This window comes from Strix aluco, chromosome 5, assembly GCF_031877795.1.
Source record: "Strix aluco isolate bStrAlu1 chromosome 5, bStrAlu1.hap1, whole genome shotgun sequence".
In the NCBI taxonomy this organism is placed as follows: Eukaryota; Metazoa; Chordata; class Aves; order Strigiformes; family Strigidae; genus Strix; species Strix aluco.
The window spans coordinates 15,734,816-15,750,786 of NC_133935.1; the positions used below are offsets into that span (position 1 = coordinate 15,734,816).

The window sequence follows — 15,971 nt, forward strand, 5'->3', positions numbered from 1 at the left end:
AAAGGAAAAGGTTGATCTTTGAAAAAGTCATCCAAAAGCCCAAAGGCTATTTAGCCACAGGGCTGATAGTTCTCTCATTATAGTTGCTGCAGCAGTTTCATCTCTTACTGCTGCTCTGTTATTTAAAAACCTTTTCATCTTTTAAAGGCTTTGGAAATTCACTCCAAAAGAATAAAGTGCTGATTTCAAGCATGAAAATATCCCCTAGGATGGTGGGTTTCCAAAATGAAAGATTTCATTTCATCTTAGAATTCTGGGCTATCCCTTCCTGTCTCTGTTTATTTTGTATTTACATTTGCATGGCTGATTATCCAGAAAGGATTTTCTGCCTGTTTTACTGTATTGCTGTTTTATAACTGCTTCTATTTATCTCAGTGCAGACTGATAGCAAATTCTACCACAAGTATATCAGAACAGCACTGATTGCTGCATGCACAGGAATACACAAGCACATACTGTTCATTGATTTACATAGTCAATTAAGTCCTTAAAAATAAAGATAACGAAAAACAGTACTGTAAGCTGTAGATAATCACTACCTTTTTTAATAAGTGGAGGCATGACTGTCAATTCCTTTTTTGCACTTGATCAGTATATCCATTTCCTTTGTAGTCAGTTCCCAATCTATGATATTCCTAGAAATCCATTCTACATTTTAGATGATGGATCCAGCTTTCAGTTGTGAAATCACACCCAAAATTCTCAAATAAAATGTACAATATCTAGAACTCATAGCACACAGCTAATAAACCTCCACCTGATAGGCACAATAGTGACTCACAGATATTGTATAAGCACTAGAGGTTCACTGGAGAAACTACTATCAAAGAGCCTGAATGAGGTGCAACTGCATTATTGGCAGACAAGACTGCTCTTCTTTTTCTCATGAGTTTATCAGCAACACCAAGTAGGCAAGATCAGCACGATGTCCAGGCCTGATTTCTTCTAGACACACTTTAAAAATCTACAGTGTGGATGTTATGTGATAAATGTTCCTCTGATTGAGTCCTAAACCCCTTAATTTTCTACTTCTGGTCGCTTTGTATCTTTAGGGAGATGTGCCCAATATTGCTTTTAGGCAATTTGGGTGCAGTTAAGAGGATTGAAATTATAAGAAGACAGTTCTAGAGGAGGCCATGGGCACAGCTAAACTACGTGCTCGTGATGGTATGACCACCCATCATACGGAGTCCTCAAGTCCAGCTCAGGCAGAAATCCCACTGAAATCAATGCATAAAGCCAATATTAGTGGACCAATTCTCTTTGTGGGCAGGAAAAACTATTTCACAGTAAGACTGGTAAGGGTTTAGTAGTATTGCCCTTTGTCTTGGAACTTAAACTGAAAATAAACATGAGTTTTATAAATGGTCACTTCTAGAGCCACCACTTGTGTTCTGACCTTGGGCATATTCCTCTCTCTGTTTTTTTCCCACTGTCTAGATAATGAACCAGAGTCTATTATTTGTGAATTTGTCTAGTGGAAATGGGTCCTTAACTTAACAACTCTGAAGATGATTGCTTCAGAAGGCAACAGTCATCAGTTCTTGAAAAACTGGTAGTAGGGCCCAAGAAGTGCACCCACAAACAGAGGCACTCAAAATCCTAAATAAGTGCCCCAGTAGTTTAGCTCTTAATTTTATAGCTCTAGGATAAAAGATTAAAGATTAAAGAGAAGAAAGGGCTCTGTGGTGATTAGACAGCAGCAATTAGGAAAGAGTCTAAGGAAGAACAAAAGAAGAAAGAATAGAGAAAGGGCAGTAGAAAAACAGGGCTAATAAAGAGGTCCTTTCCACGCAGGAGCACTGGGCAGAGGGTCTCCATTAACACCTCCCCATAACCAACTTGAAGAAGCTTATTTTTAATGGAGAGTTTCTTTCCATATAGAAGAGGAGGACTGAGAGGTCCAAAGTTGAGGTCTGAAGGGCTCATGAAAACTTCATTTCACAAAATAATTGCCTATTTTGCACTGAACAAATGTTCAGCAGCAGGTTTTTGTGGCAGGTGGCAAATGGCAAGTCATTGCTGCTACTTTCAAGGCAGCACAACAAGCAACCATAACAGTTGCACATGCAGTTGTTCATGAGTAAAAGGAAAACAGATTTAGGTCATCATTTATGCAAATTAAGTGTGGACACTTTTTTCAGTGCATTAATGCTGTGGCCCTTCAGTGCTCTGAACTATAGGCCCCCTCCCCTTACCCACCACCGCTACAGCAGATGGAGATGAAATAACCTCTGCAATAAGAGATGGGTTGCTTATACTTGCATGCTTATTCTTTGTAAATTTTTCACATCCATGCAAAACCCTGCCAAAAAGACGATTAAAAAACCTCAACCCCACAACAATAAAAGCCCAGCATTTTCTTGGAGGGGTAGGGGTGGATGGGGAATAAACACCATGGAAACATGTAGACAGATATATTCTTAGAATCAGATCATTCTTTTGTGTGGAAAGCCTTACTAATTCTAGCCTAAGTGCTGCAAGAATAAAGGGTTAGAAGGAAAAACACAGCTGGCAAAAATTGGGGGTTGCAGCTCTGCGTTTTATGTCTTCCACTTTGTGGCAATATCTCTGTATTCCTCACATCATCTTCCTCATTGGCTGCAACAGGCTGTGGAGGGATGAGAAAAGCTCAGAAGATATGTCAGTGCTGTCAGCAAAGTAAATTATATCTGTTGACCATTTTTTTCCATTTTGATTTCATGATGGGAATTGTAAGGGTGACTGTAAGCTCTGGTTTCAAGCTCATTTAGTGACTCTTGGAACTATGATCTCACAGATTTGGAGATGAAGGGATCTTCCAGGACAGCCTGTTTAACCCACTGCACCTGTATTTGCTACTCTGTGCTGTCCTTGGGGATGTGATGCTCCTGAATGTTTCCACTGATTCAATCTCACTACATTATGGTGGCTCTACTGCACTGTTTTATACTACTAAAATGTTTTCTTGCATAGGGGCTGGGCAAGCCTACCAAGGACTGTTCAGTTAAATTTGAGGGAGTCAACATATAATGTGTCAGTTCAGGCGTCTCCTCCAGGGACAGGTTAGAGCCCTGGATCTCATCCAGATCCGGCTTTAGTCCATTTATAACAATACAACACCCTTTAGTTTACAGTCAGAGCCTTGAAGTAAACTGTTCCTGGAGGCATTGCATATTATTTTCAGAGACTCAATCAAGTATTCTGAAGTGTTGTCCAAATGACGTGGGACAAAGCTGATACTCCAAAAATAATGGCAGGCTCAAGGTTGCTCATTATTAATAATCATTACGCAGATCTAGTAGAATTACTCAATCCTAGAATTCAAGATGTAATGGGCAAGCTGTACGCAGAACATCTCAGGATCAGGTTCTCCACTACCCAGCAGTGTGAATAGCCCAATGCAACAACATATGGTTGTGTTTGCACTTGCTCTGCATTCTGTTTTCATTTATATATACGATTGCTTAGATGCAGGGAAGTGGAGAGACCAGGCACGTGAGACAGGCTGCAGTGGGCAGTTTTGCATGCAGTGTCACAGTGCTTCAGCTGCAGAAAGCACATTTCACACAAAGATGAAAGCTCTTCTAGAGACAGGGCACTGTCCAATTTGTATTAAACTCAGAAGTGAAACTTCCTCTGCAGGACAGTAACAAACTGATTAAAAATAATTAAACAGAAGCCCCATTAGGGAAGGTTGAAAGAACTGAATCTGCTCAGATTAGAAAAAGATTAAGGGAAGACAACAACTGCCTACAAATACTTAAACAGTATGTTACAACCTGCACAGGGATTAATTTTCCTCCTTAGTCAACAAGACAATAAGAAATAACGGACTGCATCAGAGACTGATTACAAAATACCAAAAGACTCAATTTGCAACATTTGGATTTGCATCTGCTGCTGGAAGTTTCCAAGACTGAGGGGTCTTCAGAAATGGGTCTCGGTGCCTGCTTAAGGTAACGAGCTGCTAATGCTGGCTGATCATACATTAAGTAGCTTTGAGAATAATAAGCTCAATCTTTTTACAATGCATAGGAAAAATTATGATGTGACGTATCGTAAGAGGTGCCTGTCTACTCATATGATTCTATGAACTGACTGCATATGAGATAAAGCCACCTGGCAGTTCTACTGGGACAAAGTAAAGCTTGTAAGACTGAGTATAGGAGACACATAACGCTCCTTTCAACAAAGATCAGTTCTTCAATGAAGAGTCAACAAGGTTGTTTTGCACAGATTTTCATCCTGTCCAATATAGTTACTTCACTTTAAAAATGTGACTCCTTGTAAGTAATTATCCTACCTGCCACTATAGCAGTGTCAAACTGTTTTCCCTAACATTTTTCTTTCACATATCAAAAGAAGCCAATCTACTCACAAGTCTCATCTGCTGAGTGAGAGAGGAGATTGGAAAGTGTATTGATCTCATTGATGTCCAGTCCTTCTAGGGAATAAAAGTTTACTGCTTTCCTGTCTCTGATTATATTTTTGTGAGGATGTGGATCACAGGTTGAGAAACAGTACTACATGAAAGATGAGACAGGCTTCACTACAGAGGTGAAAAGCTGGAGGAGGTATGAGAGGAAGCATGAAGAAGGAAGCAGGAAACTGAAGGTAAAATTTGAAGAGCTACTAAGTGGATTAGGAATCCAGGACTTGCAGAAGGTCATACAGCTTTCTAACTTTAAAACATGCAGGTTTAACCTTGAAAAGTGTGGCACAAGACAGGCATAAGTTTCATGAAATTACTAGTATATTTTTCAGGGCAACATGCTGAAATGTGCTAAGCTCCCTCCATTCCCACTGAGAGGAATGCAGAGATTGAGGTATCTTTCAAAAGCTATTTTTCAGAAAATAGGAAGGTATAATTGAAAAGCACTTATAGAAAAGTTCAAACCAAGGGAATTGCTTCATTGTCTGAACTTTTACAGCCAAGTAATTCAGCCCAGAGCATTATCTGTTGTTCTGCTGAGTTTTAGGTCAGGCTCTTATTTTCAGATTGAAGGAGGAAGCAAAGAAAACTCCCTACATCCACATGTATGTCCTTCGAAGACTATCACAACAGACACCAAGGCCCTGATTAGGCATCTGAAAGTCCTCACATTGTACACATGACTGCATGTGGAAAAATCTCAACAGCGTGATTAAGATTTTACAAAATAGAAGGTAAGATCCTGACCTTTTGAAATTAATTGGAATTTTGCCATTGACCCCAGCAGGACCCCAGATTCAAACCTACGTATCTACCCTGAATTGCAGAGCAGCTAAGAACCTACCAGTCTGCTTGAACTTGGAATGATCAGCACTTTTAATATTAACACATTAGCTTACACCATTAAGTTTAAGGAATGATCTCTGAAAATCGTCACCTAAAATTTTCAGCCACAAAATTGTCTGACTTGCAGACATTTTCTTATACCATTCTTTAATCTGTACTTTCCTTTCAGTATAAAATGGACAACCAACTGTCTACCTCAGGATGTGGTTGGATAGAGAGGATCTTTAAATCTGAATTTCTAATTTAATTGACTGCATATTTATTTCCTAATAAAGCAAATTTTAATTTCTATGACCTCACTGTGGATCCAGGAGATCTTTCAAAGTATTATCTACTTAAAAAGAGAATAGCCTCCTATCTCTGCACTCTTGTGGCGATACAGCCCCCAATAGGTTGTCTACGACAAGTCCACTCTTCCTTGGCTGAAAAAGCAAAGGCCAGGGAGTAGAGTTCTATAGGAGTCAGACTCCACTAAAGAAACAGTGGCCCACACTAAGTTTAAAATATATATTTACATCCTACCCCACTTACTAAAATTTTTCCTTCACTCTCAGAAATTAAAATGTTGCATCTTTTCCATTCTTTACTATCCAGAAGTACTCTTCTTTTTCATCTGGCTAGCTTAAGCTAGAATGCCCTTTCCATGAACTATAAAGCTTACTATATAAACCACAGTAGATATGGTTTGAAACACCCACATATGAAATTACAGTGTGAATGTTTAGAGACTGTTTATGTATATAAATATTAAAGCCACGATGTTTCTCATAGGTGTGCCCTGTAGTTATTGCCAGTCAACATCTGCTCCCAGAGTAGCAGCACGCACAGACCTCTCTGCAGAAGGAAATATGTATTGCATCTCAGATACCTTCTTTACTGTATGGCAAACACTGATCAGATCTCACTTCTATCCACTTTGTCAATATAACACAGAGGCAAAAAGTCATATAGGACAACAGTACTCTTAGAATTGTTTACAGCAGCTTAACCGAGTATGTCTGTCAGCTCAGGTGTTCAGGTGTTTACTCAAACTTTGTATTTCATGGCCTTTAAATATCGGTGATATGTTTTTTTCTCTACAAACTAAATTTCCTCCTCCTCAATTACTGAAATTTTATCTGCAGTGCTAACTCATATCTTTTGTAGACTTGTCTAGGAATAACCAGGAACAGATGATAACAAATATTTCTTTTGTTTCCAAGCATTCTATCAAAGCCATAATCTAAAGGGCTAACTATATGGATGCCCCTAAAAATAATGACCATCAATCTGTATTACTTTCAGGTCTCAGTTCACCGTACTGTCTCTAAAGAGAAAAAAACAGCTCAGGAAATCAGTGAAAAAAGCTGGCTGAATACCAAACAAAAGCCAACAGCTAAAATCCAGGTTGCTGCAGGGACACCATAAAAAAACCAGACCACCTGCAGCAGCCATGGTAGAAAATCATTTAGTAGTGAGTTTATGTTTTTGGCTCCTGTTATTAGATACCTGATAACTGAGTTCTGAATGATTCACATCCAGTCATGCAAATGATACATGGACCCAAAAGTGTGTGGATTGGCAGGGTCTTTCTTAACACATGCCTTTACAGGAAATGATGATAACTTGTGGATAGGTTTCACAATACTAAATGGTATACGCTGCCAAAACTATTTTCATGTTTATTTACTCTCTCCTATTTCCCCTGAACTACCTATAGATCTCTCAATCACACAAAGACATCAGGAATGTGATCTAAATGTGGTAAGAATACAGGTATATTATATATAGCCATAGTTGAGCCATTGAGTAGTTCTGCCCAATTCCTTTTCTGAGTTAACTTCTGTTCTTCTTTGTTATTTTATTAATCTATACCCTCTTTTCAAGTAAAGGCAATTTTTGTGCTCCGAGACCCAGAGTCCTCTTGTGGTTCAATCTCTGCCCTTTATTTCAGTCTTAGAAGAAAGCCAGAGTCACAATTCTGATCTTAATTTATGAGGATAGAGACAACTGCTAGCTGTTCCACATAGAGACTATCTATTGCAAATAAGCTAAATCTTCAAAGGGAAACCTTGCAAACTCTAACTCACTGGTGGCTAGCAGGCAGCTTCAGGCTCATGTTTAAGAGAGAAGCTGCTGTTGATTAACAGTCCAGGCCTCAGTCCAGATTATCTTTTTGTGTGCTTTGGGTCTTCTTGAGATAAATGCCATCTTGCACTGTAGCACACCCTACCATCTTGGAGAACCAGGTGTCATAATATGCCAGTCTTCAAAGTTAGCCAGAATCCGGGTTAGCCTTATACAGACAGGACTGAGCTGTGTGTGAATTAAATTCCTGGACCATACCATAGTGCTGCAAAAGTTGATGGCAAGAGCTGAATCCAGAAGCATGTTTATATCTAGTTTACAGGTGAATGCTAAATCTGATTTTAATTCCTATAGTATAATTGTATTGCCACCAAAATTGCTAACACATTAGGAATTAAAAGGTAGAAACTAAAACTACTGAAGCTTTCAGAATTAGTTTAAAGGACAAGATGAGACTGCATTTAGATTAAAGATAAAATCATGTTTCAGCTAAACATATAACCATGATCAATACCAATATCAGAGTTAGAAGAATTTATTCTAATACTGTTATGATAAAAGTCATCATCAGGAGTAGTACTGGCATGAAAAGGATTTGTGAGACCCTTCTTACAAAACCTACAAGCTGATCAGCGTAGTGCCTTTGTAACGTTAATGCCACGGGTAGAGCATACAGGCATCTGCCACAAATACTTCTGTATCAGTAATCTGGAGATGTACAAGGTATTTCACTCCTGCAGAGAGGGTCTTTACATGACATTCTGCTCAACAAAGTTACATTGCAAATCCTCAAACCAATAAGCCACATGCCGTCTTTCAATATTAAAATATCAATGGAAAGTCAACATTTACGTTTGATTTAACTGTGCCAGATAAACCTTCCCATTTTACTCACTAATATTCTGAGTTAATTAAAGCTCCATGCTAGCAATTACGCCTTCACTATATAGAATAAGCGAGAAAGCTAAAGCCCTGAAGTTTCAACATAGCTGTAACACATAAGCAGGCCTTTCAGCTTATCATTTTCGGATACGTACCCAGTACAGTACATCTGTCCAGCCCTCCATCGTGATGCACTGAAACACCGTCAGCATGGCAAAAGCAAAATTGTCAAAGTTTGTAATGCCGTGCTTAGGTCCCTCCCAGCCTGCCTTGCACTCGGTGCCGTTCTGACACTGCCGCCCGTGCGCAGACTGGGGGGCACAGGGAGACGGATCATCTTCTGCAGGTGTATCTTAAAGGAAAGGAGGGAGAAAATGAAGATGAAGAGAACTAATTGCAATTTGAAATACTGATAAGCATTTTGTCAAATACATTTCGCAGTGAATTTGACAGATTTCTCTAGGAATACACAAGAAACTGTACTAATTTTAATGGGCGGAGGGATGTTTTGTTGTGCTTCGCTTTCTTCATGTAAAAATGGCCAAGTTGTCAGATTTTACAGTCAAAACTAAAATGCCTTTCAATATGGGAGGGAACATTAGATCGTCTATTACATTTCTTTAAGCTGTGTGTTATGACCAGTGTTTTCATACCGCAGTCACCTGGCATCTGGGTTAATCCTGGAAGGGAGCTGCAGCACTGACTGGCACTCCACTGAAGCAGGCTGAACCCCTGCAGCAGACAGGCTTCAGTGCTCTGGAGAGAGGTTGACACAGTGCTGGGCCATGGCTAAATTACAGCAGAAAGTCTCTGGAGCTCTGCTCTTTTGGAGTGTAGAAGCTGTGCAGCATTTTATCAATAGCCCAGTGGCACTCAGAAGCTCTATAAGATTACTGCTTGATTATCCACCCCTTATTCTGTACAAGTGTTTCCAAAGATCTTAGAACCCATACAACAAGCCCGCCTAAATGCTTTGGTATATGAAAAATGCTACATAAAACATTTTATAAGCACAAAAACTCCTGCAATGGTATTTTTTAAAAATATATGGATTTCAGAGCTTAGTGCTACATTTATAACAGTTGTAGGTATGTATGTGTGGAGGAGCAGGTAATTATGTTTGTTTTTCATCTTATATGGCAAAGAATGTAATTTTCCAAAAGTTATGATCACATTCTGATCATTAAAGCATGCCAGAAACAGCAATATTAGAATCAGATGCTGTACTGTAAATTATTCCAGACAGTATGGAGAAAGATACACACTTTAAATACATAAACCAGACTAACAGTTCATTATACTTCTAGCATCAGTTCCAGAAAACGAAATCTGCCGATGTTATAAAAGCAGAAAATATAGAACTTCTGAAACAATTTCCTGCTGACGAACTGAACTGGGTCCTAAACACTGGCACCCACCACCACATGGGAAATCACTGCTGTTCAAGTTCAATAAATCAAATGAAAAAGAGCAGATGGTTAGATGAGTGAGTGACAACACAATTGAATTATTTTGAAATTTGAATATTACTTTCTGTAAATAATTTGAAAATTCTTTCCTGATGGATTTGGTGCAAAAATTTTCTTCTCATTAATATAATTTTGCTTTCTTCCTAGCTGCACTTCTAACCATGGTTACAGTCTGTGATTAAAAAAAAGGGGCCTCTATTAGACATTAAAAAAACCTGGGCCTCTATTAGATATTGCTTTACAATGATACTGGTTTAAAATGAAGATTTTTGTGTACAAGATTAATAATAAAATATAAGAGTTGTTCATTTCTGTGAAGTCATCTCATTTTTAGTTCAGTTTGTTAGCTGTGAAATCATCACTACTTTAGTGTTGCTTGAGCCCCTGGGAGTTTTGCTGAACTCAGGCTGGCTTGTAGTGCCGCAGGTCCACGTTAAGAAGTCCACTACTGTGTTCATCAGGAATTGATAGTTTTGCATGTGGCCTTTACAGACAGACCAACAACTGAGCACCCAAGATGAGCAAGCTAAACTGTCACTGTTAGAGACAGTCTCTCCACATCAAAGGTGATTCATATCCAAGAAGCAGAACAGAGGAACCACCACTGTGGAACCCCAAACAGGTACACAGCAGGGAGAAACAGCCACTCATCTCCTGTGCCAGCACAAATGCTCCATTATATATGGGGAAAGCCCGCCTCAGAAAATCTTTGTGTGTATGATACAGTGTTCCCCTTACCTATCAGTCCCCCTTGCACATGGTAGCAGGTCTTATGCATCTTCCCCATGAATAACTCCAGTCCAATGATGGCATAGATAATAATGACAAACAGCACCAGCAGGGCAATATGCAACAAAGGGACCATGGCCTTGATAATTGAATTTAGAACCACCTGGAGACCTGCAGAGAGAACAGAAGGAAGCACTTATTGGCAAGAGAACAAAATTTAGAAAGGCTATAAATTTCACAATAATATGTCATTTTTATTTCATTCCCCCTCACCTGAACTCATTATCTTGATGACGTAAAGGTGTACATTTACAGATCACCTTCCTCCGGAAGATCCACAACATTTCACAAATTTACCATCACAGCCTAGATCACAGACTAAAGTAAAACAGGTATTAACTTACCTGTCACCAAAATACCACCACTCTGGGGAAGGAATACATTAGCTGTTTTGCCTGTTCTTGAAAGCCAGACCTAAAGTGTTCTTCAGACAGTATTGAGGATTGAGGATTAATTGCAGTTGTTCTTGTGGGGGACTTTAACCTCCCAGGTATCTGCTGGGAATACAACACAGCAGAGAGGGAACAATCCAGGAGGTTCCTGGAATGTGTGAAGGATAACTTCCTCACACAGCTGGTGAGTGAGCCAACCAGGGAAGGTGCCCTCCTGAACCTGCTTCTTGTGAACAGGGAAGAGCTTGTGGGGGAAGTAAAGGTTGGAGGCCGTCTAGGGTGCAGTGATCATGAGATGATTGAATTTTCGATCCTTGGAGAAACAAAGAGAGGGGTTAGTAAAACTGCCACCTTAGACTTCCGGAGGGCAAACTTTAACCTGTTCAAAAGACTGATTAACAAAATCCCTTGGGAGGCTGCCCTGAAGGATATGGGAGTCCAGAAAGGCTGGACATACTTCAAGAGCGAAGTCTTAAAGGCACAGGAGCAGGCTGTTCCCGTGTGCCGAAAAACAAGCAGGCGGGGAAGGAGACCGGCCTGGCTAAACAGGGACCTTTGGCTGGATCTCAAGAACAAAAGGAGAATCTATTGCCTTTGGAAGAGGGGGCTGGTCTCTCATGAAGACTATAAAGATGTAGTGAAGCTATGCAGGGAGAACATTAGGAGAGCCAAAGCACAGCTAGAGCTCAACTTGGCTACAGCTGTTAAGGATAATAAAAAATGTTTCTATAAATTCATTAACAACAAAAGGAGGATTAGGGAAAATCTCCCTCCTTTACTGGATGCAGAGGAAAACATGGTAACTAAGGATGAGGAAAAGGCTGAGGTGCTCAACGCCTACTTTGCCTCAGTCTTTAGCAGTGGAACTGGCTGTTCCCTGGACACCCAGCCTCATGAGCTAGGAGATGGGGAGGGGAATCAGAATGAGGTCAGCACAGTTGAAGAGGAGGTCATCAGAGACCTGCTACACCACTTGGATGCACACAAGTCTGTGGGACTGGATGAGTTACACCCAAGGGTGTTGAAAGAGTTGGCAGATGTGCTCGCCAAGCCACTTTCCATGATTTACCTGAAGTCATGGCTAACTGGGGACGTCCCACGGGACTGGAGGGTAGAAAATGTAACACCCATCTACAAGAGAGGCAGAAAGGAGGATCCAGGAAACTATAGACCTGTCCGTCCGACCCAAGTACCAGGGAAAGTCATGGAGCAGGCCATCTTGAGTGCCATTAGAAGTCATATAATGGACAACCAGGGGATCAGGTCCAGTCAGCATGGGTTTACGAAAGGCAGGTCTTGCCTGACAAACCTGATCTCCTTCTATGACAAGATGACCTGACTATTGAACGAGGGAAAGGCTGTGGGTATTGTCTACCTGGATTTTTGAAAAGCATTTGACAGAGTTCCCCATACAATTCTCTTAGAAAAACTGGCTGCCCATAGCCTGGATGAGCAAACGGTCTGCTGGATCAAGCACTGGCTGGCTGGATGGTCCCAAAGAGTGGTGGTCAATGGAATTAAATCCAGCTGGCGGCCGATCACAAGTGGTGTTCCTCAGGGCTCGGTGTTGGGTTTAAAAAAAGAAGAGCAGGGGGGATGGGGGTGGGGGAGGGGCTCCTGCACGGGGTTGAACATTTCTGTTCAACATCTTTATTGATGATCTTGATAAGGACATAGAGTGTATCATCAGTAAGTTCACAGATGACACCAAGTTAAGCGGGAGTGTCGATCTGCATGAAGATAGGGAGGCACTACAGAGAGACACGGATAGGTTGGATCGGTGGGCCAACGTTAACGGGATGAGCTTCAACAAGGCCAAGTGCCAGGTCCTGTACTTGGGCCACAACAATCCCATGCATGGCTACAGGCTTGGGGATGTATGGTTAGAGAGCTGTGTGGAAGAGAAGGATCTGGGGGTTCTAATTAACAAGCAGCTGAATATGAGCCGGCAGTGTGCCCAGGTGGCCAAGAAAGCCAATGGCATCCTGGCTTATATTAGAAATAGTGTGACCAGCAGAAGTAGGGAGGTGATAGTCCCCCTGTACTCTCCACTGGTGAGGCCACACCTTGAATATTGTGTCCAGTTTTGGGCACCTCAATACGAGAGAGATATTGAGGTGATGGAGCGAGTGCAGAGGAGGGCAACGAAGCTGGTGAAGGGCCTGGAGAATAAATCTTATGAGGAGCGATTGAAGGAGCTGGGACTGTTTAGTTTGAGGAGGAGAAGGCTAAGGGGAGACCTCATCACTCTCTACAACTACCTGAAAGGACATTGTAGAGAGGTTGGTGCTGGTCTCTTCTCACAGGTCATTCGTGACAGAACAAGAGGGAATGGCTTTGAACTGCAACAGGGGAGGTTTAGACTGGACATTAGGAAAAAAGTTTTCACAGAAAGAGTGGTCAGACAGTGGAATAGGCTGCCCAGGGAGGTGGTGGAGTCACCATCCCTGGATGTATTTAAGGGTTGTTTAGATGAGATGTTGGGGGATATGGTGTAGGGGAGAACTTTGTAGAGTAGGGCTGATGGTTGGACTCGATGATCCCAAGGGTCTTTTCCAACCTGAATGATTCTGTGATTCTGTGAGGAGAGTTAAAGCATGGGAAAAACAAAGAACAACCAGAACTGAAGCAGGACAAAACCAGTGAGTCAAACAAGAGGGCAAATGCTGGGGTACCACAGAGCTGCAACCCAGAGCATGGGAAGAAGTCATATTCTGGGTTCTTCCAGAGGTCCAGCCAGTCTCAGGCAGAGCCTGAGCTGCTGAAGGACCACCAAACACATACTGACTGAGAGCTCCTGGCCCTCTTAGAATCTACTTGTACTCCAGATCCACCTCACCTTACTTCAGCCTGAACAGAGGGGCAGTCAGAACCAGCAGTGCTGGTTTTGCCCCAAGATTTAGGGATCACTCTATAACAGAGGTTGTCCAGGTCCCTAGAAAGGGGTATGAACAAAATATTATTATATGGCTGTTGTTAAGGCATGAGACTGGTATAACTCCTAATCAAGGGTGAGCCAAACATTTCCAGAATGGCCCAGGAAAGGTGACTTGTAGCTGAGTTTGCTAAAGCACTAAGCAGCTCAGATGCAGTTAACTCAAGATGCACATTCATGGGCCTCTCTGTCTCCTTCTCCTCATTTGTAAAACCAGAGTAACAAAGCTGGCCTCGCAAGCCTTTAGTAAAGATTTGCATTTACAAAGGTCTTAAAGTATCATCACTGGTGGCAATGATGACAACCACTGTCACTGGCAAGTTATTAATGTTGAAAGTATTGAGACCTCTAGAACTGTAGTCTACAAATAACTAGATCAGAACAATTATGAGCTCATGATTTTGCAATGACTGAGAGGCAGAAGCCACTAATGTCTTCTTCAAATTCTGTCATCCCCTCAGAGAAGTTAGTATTAGCTGTGATTTTTGAAAAAAGTGATTCATGAGTTGTAAATGTCTGTTATACATCTGCCAAGAGAGTTTGTGATAACTATTAAGTTTTAAAATCTATCATCTAAGATCTTAGATTTTCATTTTTATTACTTTTTAAAACTAATTTAAATACTTTCTAATAAGGATGACACATCTCTTGGCAAGCATTTTCACTCATAGGCAAACCACTTGTTAATTCACAGCTAAGGTTGAGACTTTGTGTTTGCTCCCTAGCCACGATGGAACACAGCAGAAGCAATCAAAGGTGGCATCAGCTGCCAGGCCAGCAACATCATTCACTGCCTTCTAGTAATCCAAAGCTGGCTACTGGCATCCCTCTAGTCCAAACATTTTTTCAGGTGTCTGCAGTCAGTTCAGTTGTCTGTTAATGGTTCATACTACTATCCAAAGGGATATTCAGCATGAAACATTCTGGCTTTCACAAAGAGATCCTTACATGAAGTACAATACTGAAAGGATCAAAACCCATCCTACACAAGAGTGGCTCAGTTGCTGCTGGATAAGCAATGACTCTTGGGAAAAAATATTGCTGTGATTACAGCCTTTTCCCCTATATGCTCACCTCATTCAGTCTAATTCTAAATATACACAGAAAATGAATTGCAGTCCACATCAACATCAACATCAACATCACTCCAATACTTTATAGCAGGTGAGAATGTAACATTCACCAGAAAATTTAAACAATGTCCCACCTTCTCCCAATGTACAATACAAGAAAGTTAAAAGACTACAGACTGCTACGAACCTGAAAAAAAATCCACAAACTTTGCAGATTATAATATTTGTAGCTTCAAATAAATCTACATAAAAGCAAATAAAGACCTCCATTTTTAGTGATTTTAGGAGCCTTGTTAATCCAAAATGTAGACAAGATTACAAGGTTAAGAGTTCTAATACCAGGTCTTATGTAATTTACCCTTAATTAGTATTATTAATTGATTTAATATTCATCATAGGATATACCCAGTGGTCTTTGAGCGTGTACTGAGGACAGAGACAATGATGAACAAAAAGCTCTCTCATTTTAAATGTAGTTTCATCATCACCCATGCCATGAAAGTGCTTCAGTGTACTAGAGATGTCCAGAGAAGATAATACCTGCACAAACCAACGCAGTCAGTGTTAACAAAGCGGTGCTTGTGAAATCAAAGGCTTGCACTATACACATGAGATGACAAGGTGCTTAGACAGTCAAGAGGAACATGTACCACCAGAAGATTTACAGAAGCTTCAGCTAGCTTAATTAGAGAAAAGCTTCTTGAGGATAATAAACCAACTTTGAAGAAGAGATGAACTACTGAATACTCTTAGCATGAACTGGTGTGTGTGCTGTGCAGTACCCTGTTAGGGCAGTCTGTTTTTAAATCCAGATGTTTCCACTAATTAACAAACTTACATACATTACCATTAAAGTATTCAGAGAGTTTCTAAAAGTTTAAAACTGCTAACCATGCAGCAACTTTAGAAACGTCCTCTCAGAAGATGTAACAAATGCTATTTGTAGAAGGGCAAGCGATATATACACATCATCATGCACCCTGCATTGTCGCCAAACTTACTGCTGCAATATAGCTGCTGCTAGTAAGCTACCTTATTCTCAGTTCAGGCAGCCACTTGCAACATGAATAGCTGTTGCAAGGAACGGCATAAGGAACCAGGCCC

General features: G+C 40.8%; 1 protein-coding gene across 14 annotated transcripts in view; it reads right to left on the reverse strand.

Moving 5' to 3' along the window:
* CACNA1C (calcium voltage-gated channel subunit alpha1 C) overlaps positions 1 to 15,971 on the reverse strand; it is a 498,259-nt gene that overhangs the window by 168,103 nt on the left and 314,185 nt on the right. For all 14 annotated transcript variants that reach the window (XM_074826113.1, XM_074826100.1, XM_074826102.1 and 11 more), the window contains exons 6-7: positions 10,417 to 10,578; positions 8,365 to 8,561 (exon numbers count right to left, since the gene is read on the reverse strand). In XM_074826113.1, coding sequence (XP_074682214.1) covers positions 8,365 to 8,561; positions 10,417 to 10,578 — 359 coding nt within the window. The remainder of the gene's footprint in view (positions 1 to 8,364; positions 8,562 to 10,416; positions 10,579 to 15,971) is intronic.